Below are 8,937 nucleotides of genomic sequence, written 5' to 3' on the forward strand. Positions count from 1 at the left end.
GTTGGGATTCTCTCTTTCTCTCTCTCTCTCTCTCTCTCTCTCTCTCTCTCTGCCCCTCCCCTGCTTATGCTCTCTATCTCAAAATAAATAAATAAACAATTTAAAAAATAATAAAAAGGAGGGATAATAGGGTGTAAATCAGGAGACAGAAGAATGGAGAGAGGGCATGCCTCTGAAGGCAGGAGAGAGGGAATGTCAGGGTTATGGCAAGAGCCTAGGTACAACACCCTCTCCCAGAGGTGGGAGATGGGGGCTGGATCTCACAGGTTGTCAGATAGGAGGTGGGGGTCAAAGGGCAGGCCTCTGGCTCCAAGCAAGTTTGAGCAAAATGTAATTTCTGGCGCTCTCCCTCCCTTAGTCCTGTGGGAATCATAAACAAAAGGAACTTTGAGTTAACAATCTGCAAAAAATGAAACTGAGGTCTAGAGAAAGGAGGGGCCTTGCCCCAAATCACAGTAAGTCAACAGGGAAGCCCAGGCTAAATTCAAGGTTACTGCCTTTTAAGTTCCCTGTCCAGGGCTCCACAAGGAAAAATATAAGCTATATGGGGGGATTTGCAACAACTTTCCTCCTGATCCCCTCTCAGCACTGGCTTTCTGACCTCGGTCATTGCCTCTGCAACAGGGATACCTCCACACTCTCTCTCCACTTCCCCCCTTTACCTGCAGATGGATAAAACAACAGCAATGAACAATGAGCAGGTACCAGGCCCTGGACTAAAGTCTCTACCAGCTTTAAGTTGATGAGTCCTCACATCCACCCAATGATGTAAGCGTTTTTTATCACCATCATCATCATCATCATCATCATCTCCATTTTTCCAGATGGGGAAATTGAGGCACGGAGTCTGACTTGCACACATCCATCCGATTAGTGGCAGAACCAGGATGTGAAGTCAGACAGTCTGGCTCCAGAGCCCACACTCTTATCGGCGACACCAGGCTGCCTTTTTAAGACATTATTTTACAGACATCTTGTGGTTCAAATCCTGGCTCCGCCACTTCTAGATCCATGTGGTCTGGGACAAGCAGCCCAGCCTCTCTGGGTTTTGTCCTCCAGAGCAAGAGGATTGGACTGACCACCAGCCGCAGCCCAGCGCTTTCCCGTCCAGGGCTACGAGTGTCTGAGTGTCCAGCAGTGGGCACTGCACCAGCACCGGTGCTCCAGTCATTTGTTTTCTCCAACAAGAGAAGGTTCCAGATGTGGGCAGGGCCTTACTCCGCCCGCCCCCGCCCCGAGTGCAGGGGAGGAATGCAGAGGGAGGGGCTGCCCCCAGCCCGTCATTGCCTTTAATAGAGACCTGAAACACCGCCTGCTAAAAATACCCGGCTGGAGACGCATAAAAACGCTGCGGGGCCGAGGCTCCGCACTTCTCCAAGCCTCAGCCAGACGCGCGGAGCAGAGCCAGCATGACCGAGCGCCGAGTGCCCTTCTCGCTCCTGCGGAGCCCCAGCTGGGACCCTTTCCGGGACTGGTACCCGGCCCACAGCCGCCTCTTCGACCAGGCCTTCGGGCTGCCCCGGCTGCCCGAGGAGTGGGCGCAGTGGTTCGGCCACAGCGGCTGGCCGGGCTACGTGCGCCCGCTGCCCGCGGTCGAGGGCCCCGCCGCGGTGGCCGCGCCCGCCTACAGCCGTGCGCTCAGCCGGCAGCTCAGCAGCGGCGTCTCTGAGATCCGGCAGACGGCCGACCGCTGGCGCGTGTCCCTGGACGTCAACCACTTTGCCCCTGAGGAGCTGACGGTCAAGACCAAGGACGGCGTGGTGGAGATCACCGGTAAGCCCCCGGCCCTGCGGGGACCAGGCTGGCGGGGCGGGGGTTGAGCCGTGGGCTCTGGGAACTGGGCAGGGAAACTCCACCAGAGACCCGGAAGACTTGGGACTCACCCTGCCCCCAGGGCTCTGGCCCGGTCTCTGGAAAGGGACTGCGTGTACTTCCTCAGGGCCCTTCTGGCCCAAAAAACGCTCTATTTGAGGGAAGAAATGGCCCCTTCTGGAGGAGACCTCCAGTTCCGCCCCCAAATGACCAGATCTCCGCTGGGCCACTCGCAGGCCCAGGAAAAGGGGACCCCCGTTGTCCCTACTCCTTGCCCTAAGCCCCGGTGCGCGGGGGGGGGGGGGGGGGGTCGTGTGCGCCTCCTTGGCGCTGTGCCAGGGCCCCACCCCACCCTCCAAAGCCCTGAACCAACTTTCCAGAAGCTTCTGAGGGACCTGGGGGGAGGGGGGGCACAGGGCCACTCACTGGGACATGTGTGGATTAGGGCAGGCCCCTCCCCTCAGCTTCTGACCTCCTTCTCGCCTCCCCACTCCAGGCAAGCACGAAGAGCGTCAGGACGAGCATGGCTACATCTCTCGGTGCTTCACTCGCAAATACACGTGAGTTTTGGCCCCAGATGGAGGGGTGCGGGAAGAGGGGTGCAGGGCGCATGGGGCAGTGAGGCATGGATGTGTAACTCTTGTCTTCCTCCTCTGCCCCTTCTAGACTGCCCCCTGGTGTGGACCCCACCCTGGTCTCCTCTTCCCTGTCTCCTGAGGGCACGCTCACCGTGGAGGCCCCCATGCCCAAGCCAGCCACGCAGTCGGCAGAAATCACTATTCCTGTCACGTTCGAGGCACGTGCCCAGATTGGGGGCCCAGAAGCTGGGAAGTCCGAGCAGCCTGCAGCCAAGTAAAGGCCTTGGCCCTGCTGTCCACCCCGCAACCTCAGTAGCCATCACTGACCATCCCCACCTGCCAACCTGTATGCTCTTTTGATACGTTTTCCTTCTGTTTTTCTCAAATAAAGTTCAAAGCAACTGCCAGCCACTGCCTCAGATCATGGTGGTTTGTAGAGGCCTGGGGTTCTGTGCCATGTGCTGGCTTGCACGCTGATCACATTTGCCGAAGGTCCCCAGGTGTGCTGAGCCCCATGCTAGGCCCTGTGGGTACAGTGGCACACAGCAAGGGCCCTACTCCTGTCCTCCAGCCTGAGTCCATTAAGAGAGAAGTAATGATTGTAACCAGCAGTGATGGGGGGAAACCAGGTCCAGGCTGGGGCAGTCAGGGGCTCGGAGGCTGGAGTCAGGTGCAGGGGGACAGAGTAGGGCCAGGGGAGGGAAGCTTTGTCAGAGCTCAGAGTCCCTTGCTGACTTTAGTGAGACTTCACTATTCTCCCCGAGACGGGGCAGGACCTTGTAGAAGGTATGGGAGGCTTAGCACTCCAGGTGACTGTCTGAGAAGAGGTTGGCCTTGTCAAAGATTCCAGCCCCCAGTGCCCTTGCATATAGGAAGGAGGACTGGGCTCTTGGGTCAGTCAAGGGCTCTCCACGGAGAGTGAGGGCAGCGCAGCCCAGGCTTTGATGGAAGAAAGCCAAAGACCCTGACAGGGAACACCTGTGCTCCAAGAAGGGCCTGCCTTGACTAGCCCAGGTAGGAAGAGTCACGCCTCCCTGAGTCCTCTCCTTGGCCCTCGTCCTACCCACCACCCTCTCATCTCACCCAGACCAAGAAGGGTTTGGAGGAATCTGGGAGAGGGACAGAACAGATGGGCATTTGGGAGCCCAGTCTGAAGTCTCTTAAGACCTTGAGAGATCCCACACCACCATCTCCACCTACAAGGTCACAGAGCCTGAAGCTGCGGCAAGACACTGTGACATTCGAAGCCCACAGCCCGACTTTCCCAGGGTCTGTGAGAGCAGTCACACGCACACATACACATTTTCGAGTTACCCTCCACACTGCCCAGCTCCTTAATTGCCACTCCCTGGTGCAGGCTCCCTGTTGGGAGATGACAATCTGGAGCACGCAGGAAGCCAGAGCAGGTCCCTGCCCTTGGAGGCCTCACCAGAGCTGGAAGGAGGCCAACAAGGGAAATAAATAAACACATGAAACGGGGGTTGTGCTGGCCCAGCTGGCAGCACGAGTCTGGGCCTGTTGGCCAGGGCACTGCCCCGTCTACACACCCCTACCACTATTCATTTCCTAAGCTCCTATCTCCTCAATGTGCCTTCCTCCCCCCTAACAACACACATGCCACATCTCAGGTGTCTCCTGGACGTGTCCACATTCCTGTGGTCCCAAGTGCAACAGCCTGCCCAGGACTCGCCCTCACTCTGCTCACCAGCTCCCTTCTGGCTGACAGCAGGATGGCCCTGACCTCCAGGGGTGTGGCTGCCTCCTCACATCTTGTCGGAGAGTGGTAGCAAGGCTGCCAGTGAACTGAGAGTGTGGGAAAGCTGGTGCCAAGCTTTGACAAGGTAACCCTTGCGTCAACTCTGCGAAGAGGTGTGGCTGGTCCTGCCTACCGCCTGGGCGCAGCGAGGCTCAAAGAAGTGGACAGACTTGCCCTGGGTCTATACAGCTAGTCCTGGAGGGACATCAGGGTAGCCACAGGCAGGGGAGGGCAGATTAGCTCAGACAGGAAGGCTGGAGAGGAGAAGGGGATGTTGAAGTGTCCCATGCTTCAAGCTTGAAGTACAACTGAACGAGGCTTGGTGGGACCACAACAGAAGAATGGGGATACAATGAGCCTAGGGTCCAGGGCTGCTCAGGGGGCCAAGAGGGCCCAGTATCCCAGGTCAAGGCATTGGGCAGGTAGAGGTCAGCGCTCAGGACCCTGTCAGTGCCTATCATTGGAGTGAGTCCAAGAGCAGCAGCTTTGAGGTCTCGAGGGTTCAGGCCGACTTTTGGGACACATCTGGGCACTGGGTAGGTAGAAGGGGAGGAATTCAGTTCCTGCAAAAGAAACCGGCCCCAGTTTCCAAAGAAAATGAAAGTAGGAGACAAGGAAACTATAGCCTGCCTGGGCCACCATGGGGCAGAGACAAGAGGGGAATCTGAGCCTGGGCTGGCCCTGTGCCCAGAGCACCACCACTCAGATATGGGGTCTGGGCCAGTGCTGCCAGTGGACAGGGCTGCCAGGTTATGTCTGTGGGTCTCCCCCGGGACAGGCTGGCAACGGACACAGGGACACCTGCTGTGGTGCAGGAACATTTCCAAGCTTTTCCAAGCTGTTCTCTGATTTTCAGTGGGTCCCTCTCTACAAGTCTCTGATGTCTTTCAGGTCTGCAGACTCAAGACATTGGTCTTGACTCAATGAATACTAGCAACAGGGCCCCTCTGCTCAGCTGAAGTGTCCCTGAGGGGCAATGCTCTGTGCTACAGGCTGATGATTAAGGCTCCTTCAAGGACCTCAAGTCCCTGTAGCTGCTGGTCACCTCTCACCAGCTCCAGCTTCCCTAGGATCTGTGGAGTGTGCAAGCCATCCTCAGTTCCAGGCCACTCCCTGGGTCTCTCCTTTTCTCTCTCCCTCCCAGTTGTGAAATCTGCCATCCCTGTTGGCACTGCCTCGGGGCCTGGGACCCAGCCAGTCAGTCCGAGTCTCTGCTCAAGGGGCCAAATGGAGGAAACAGATCAGTGACAAGCAGCATTACGCCTTTAGCGAGGGGAAACAGGACATCCTGTGGGGTTTTGGTGGAGTAGGAAAAAGGGATTTCCAGAAGTGGTCCTTGGATAGACAAGGGGGAATCGCATAGGCCAGGGCTGGCAAGCTGGCAAGGTCAGGCTGGAAGAAGGAGAGCAAGAGGGCAAGTGAGTGAGGTGGCAGGGGGGCGCATCTCAGAGGGCCCTGAAGGCCACGCTAAGTGCAGGTGATTGATAGCAGAGAGGTTTAAGCATCCCTGCTTTTTTTTTTTTTAAGATTATTTTATTTATTTTGAGAGGGAGAGAGAGTACAATCGGGGTAGGGGCAGAAAGAGAGAGAGAGAATCCAAGCAGGCTCTGCACTGTCAGCACAGAAGTGGACATGGGATTTGATCTCATGAACTGTGAGATCATGACCTGAGCTGAGATCAAGGGTCAGACACTAAACAGACTGAGCCACCCAGGCATTCCCTAAGCATCCCTTCTTAAGAAACAAGGGTCCAGATCTTAGAGGGGAGTGGTTGGCAGGAACCAGTCAAAAAGAAGGGGACAGTGTGCTGCTGTGGGCATGGGTCCTGCCAGGGGGAGAGGGAAACGGGGACAGATGCCAAGACGTGGCAGCAGCAGGCTCCGTGGTGTGGGGATGTAGGGGTTAGGGGAGGAAGGGATCCGCTGAGGCCCCTGAGCCCTTGACTCTAGTGGCTTCTTGCCCCAGGGTTGCCGATCTCAGTCTCCATTAGGCCAGGCAGACCCCCAGACCTCTGCTGTTGGGGGAGTGAATTATTTCCAGACATCATCTTCCCTGCTATAAAATCGACCCAGGGTTTGCCAGGCACAGACAGCTCCATGGAGAGGTTAGAGTTGGAAGCAAAAGCTGTCTGGACAGTGGCTGCAGAGGACCTTAGTGCTGGGTCCAAAGGGCATGCATGGTCAGAGCACCTGTGTGATGCGGGAGGGACGGCCAGAGCAAGGAGAAGAGGATCAGGCAGGACTGGAGCTCCATCCAGGGACTGGCCATGGGGGTTGATAGAAACCCCAGCCCCCTTTTGGCAGCCACGCAAAGTCTCCTGGCAGAGCCTAAGACAGGGCAGAGATCAGGCTGGTCAGAGTCTTATTTGCTTACTTTGCCTTGGACCCCCTACACCTCCCCACCCTGCCCAACCACCCCATGCAAATGGTGGGACCTGGGGACCTGGGACAGGCCCAAAGCTCAGGGCTTAGTCTCTGGCCCAGACTTGCATTGCCGGCTCAGGACCAAAGCAGGGAGGAAGCTGCACAGGTGAGGGCAAGCCTAGGCTGCTCTTAGCTGGAATATGGCACTGGGCCTGGCACCTCAGACTCAGTGAAATGGGGGCTAAGCCCCACTCCCACGCTGCTCTCCCAGGAAAGTGGCCCTCCCATCCCAAAATATGTATCAACTGTCTGCCAGACGATGGCCCTGTGTGCCAGCCCTGAGGAGGCTCCCCACTGGGAAGAGCCACACACACACCACGTGCGGGAAGTATCTCCAACCCAGCAGGATTCTCTCAGTTAAGGGCTCTGCGTCCTCCTCACCTCTTCCGCCTGGCCAGGTGACTTTGGATTTCATAGTGTGCATCTCACTCTGTATCCCAAGGCTGAGCCATGTTCTCATGGGCTTCCTAGGAAATGGCTCTGCCAACCATTCTTTGTGCTGGAAGAGCTGGCAGCATGAAAAATGCCAGGAATCCCAGGCTAAGTGAAAAAGGGATCAATAACAGAACTGCTGGATGGTTCACGTAAGAGCATAGAGGGCAGAAGAACCTCACTGGCCAGCCAGCCACCCCCATCTCTTCTGAGGGGCAGACTGAGGGCAAGGGAAAGTCAAATGCCCAGCCAGAGTTCCCAACACCTGGAGAGAAAAGGTCATGTCTGGGGACCTTGGGAAAAACCCATCAGCCTTGGGAGGGGTCTCTGCAGCATAATGGCCCCTGCCACCCTTCCTTCCAGCCTTGCACACCTACCAGCCTGGTATAACCACCCTGTCCAAACTATGGTGGCAGTGGTTGGATCAAGACGTGGCACCAGTGATCCAGGGGGCTGCCTCACAGGAAGAAAATCTCTCACCACCCCCTCCCCTGGGCTGAACAGGGCAGAACTTACTAGGAAGTCTGGATTAAAGAATGGATTGAGGGGCACCTGGCTGGCAAACATGCTACCCTTGATCTCGAAGTCGGGAGTCTGAACCCCAAGTTGTGTGTAGAGATTACTTAAATAAATAAAACTTAAAAAAAAGAAATGGAGGTGGCAGAAGCAGTTATTGTGTTTTGGGAAAAGCACAGGGCTGAGGCAAGCTCTGTCCCAGTTGGAGATATGGTCTGGGGCCCACCCCTTACTTTGGGCTCAGTTTCCATTTTGAGAGTCTGGGTGACCTCTGAGGCTTCTCTTGCCTTGGGTTGTCAGTGTTGTCAGCTCTATGCAGGGCATCAAGGGAGAATCATGAAGGCTGGCAGCTGCCCAGGGTCTCCTAACAATGGTAGGAAGGCCAAAGTCCCAGGGGTGCCCAAGGATATAAGGACAGCTCTCTGCAGGACCAACAAGGGCCTGGCATGGTGAAGGAAGGCCTGCAGTCTTGGCCCTGACCCAGGGCAGGTCTGAGTAACCCTCCCCTTCTCACATCCTTCCCCTTCTCCACGACATGGGTTGAAAGTTTTTCTTTAAGTCCCTCCAGGGTGGCTGAGTCTGTGTGTTCAGACTGGCAGGACAATGGGACAGGAAAATGAAGGACTTAATTTAGGCAAATGAATGACCCTCTCTCCTGAGCTCCCTCCCTCTCTGAATTCTCCCACCCTCTTTCGGCCCTCTCCCATACCTTTCTGATCTTCTGTCCTGCTGGTCTTCCCCATCTCTCTCTGATTGCACCCCCCTTATTCAAACCTACCTCTCATTGCATCCCTCCCCAATCCCAAGCCCCTTCTGCAAACCTCCCCCGCTTCTCAGAGTTCTCTCATTTCCACTGAACCCCACCCTCTATCACTGTATTTTCTCACTGGCTCCTTCCATCCTCTGAACCCCTATCCCCATCTGAACTCCACCCCCATCTCTCTCTGAGCCCTGGTGGGTAAACTATCCTTTTACAATCCCCTCAGTGGGCCTGCTGAAAACCCCCTTCTCTAGGCCTGACCAGCCTGAAAGCCTTGAACCCTAGGAGTGGCCCCACGGGCCAGCCCTTCAGCAGGGACCCTGGAGCTTCCTGGGTGGAAGAGAGGTTCTGGAGCAGGAGAAATGAATCCCCACCAAGCAGGCTGCAGGCCCTGCCAGCTGGAGCCTGGGGCTGGCTGGTACTGGCCAACTCCAGAAGGAAGCCTAGCTTAGGCCCCACCTGTGAGGGGGACGGAGCCGTGCCAAGGAAGGCTGTGACTGCCCCCTGCTGGAACCCCTGGCCTTCCCCTCCTCCAGGCCCAGAGAAGGCAGTCAATGACTGCCCCCTGGTGCTCTCCGGGAGAGCTAACCCTGTCTACCTCAGAACCTTCAGGGGTCTCTGCCCCTCTTCTAGGTCCTGCCAAGCCCAGAGCAGAAATGG

At 56.6% G+C, this 8,937-nt stretch overlaps 1 protein-coding gene across 1 annotated transcript; it reads left to right on the plus strand.

Annotated features, from left to right (window-relative positions):
- Positions 1-1,285: 1,285 nt before the first annotated feature.
- HSPB1 (heat shock protein family B (small) member 1) lies at positions 1,286-2,797 on the plus strand. The gene is made up of 3 exons (XM_029947511.1): positions 1,286-1,773; positions 2,309-2,372; positions 2,479-2,797. The coding sequence occupies exons 1-3, from the start codon at positions 1,410-1,412 to the stop codon at positions 2,666-2,668; spliced, it is 618 nt and encodes a 205-aa protein (XP_029803371.1). The 5' UTR covers positions 1,286-1,409; the 3' UTR covers positions 2,669-2,797.
- The last annotated feature ends 6,140 nt before the right edge of the window (positions 2,798-8,937 follow it).

The sequence above is a fragment of the Suricata suricatta genome, chromosome 8 (genome assembly GCF_006229205.1).
Source record: "Suricata suricatta isolate VVHF042 chromosome 8, meerkat_22Aug2017_6uvM2_HiC, whole genome shotgun sequence".
In the NCBI taxonomy this organism is placed as follows: domain Eukaryota; kingdom Metazoa; phylum Chordata; class Mammalia; order Carnivora; family Herpestidae; genus Suricata; species Suricata suricatta.

Excerpts from the sequence above, each read along its gene's own strand:
- HSPB1 (XM_029947511.1), top strand. The coding sequence starts at position 1,410 with ATGACCGAGCGCCGAGTGCCCTTCTCGCTCCTGCGGAGCCCCAGCTGG. Across the intron at positions 1,774-2,308 it reads CGGCGTGGTGGAGATCACCG|GCAAGCACGAAGAGCGTCAG; the intron begins GTAAGCCCCCGG and ends TCCCCACTCCAG. Across the intron at positions 2,373-2,478 it reads TGCTTCACTCGCAAATACAC|ACTGCCCCCTGGTGTGGACC; the intron begins GTGAGTTTTGGC and ends TGCCCCTTCTAG.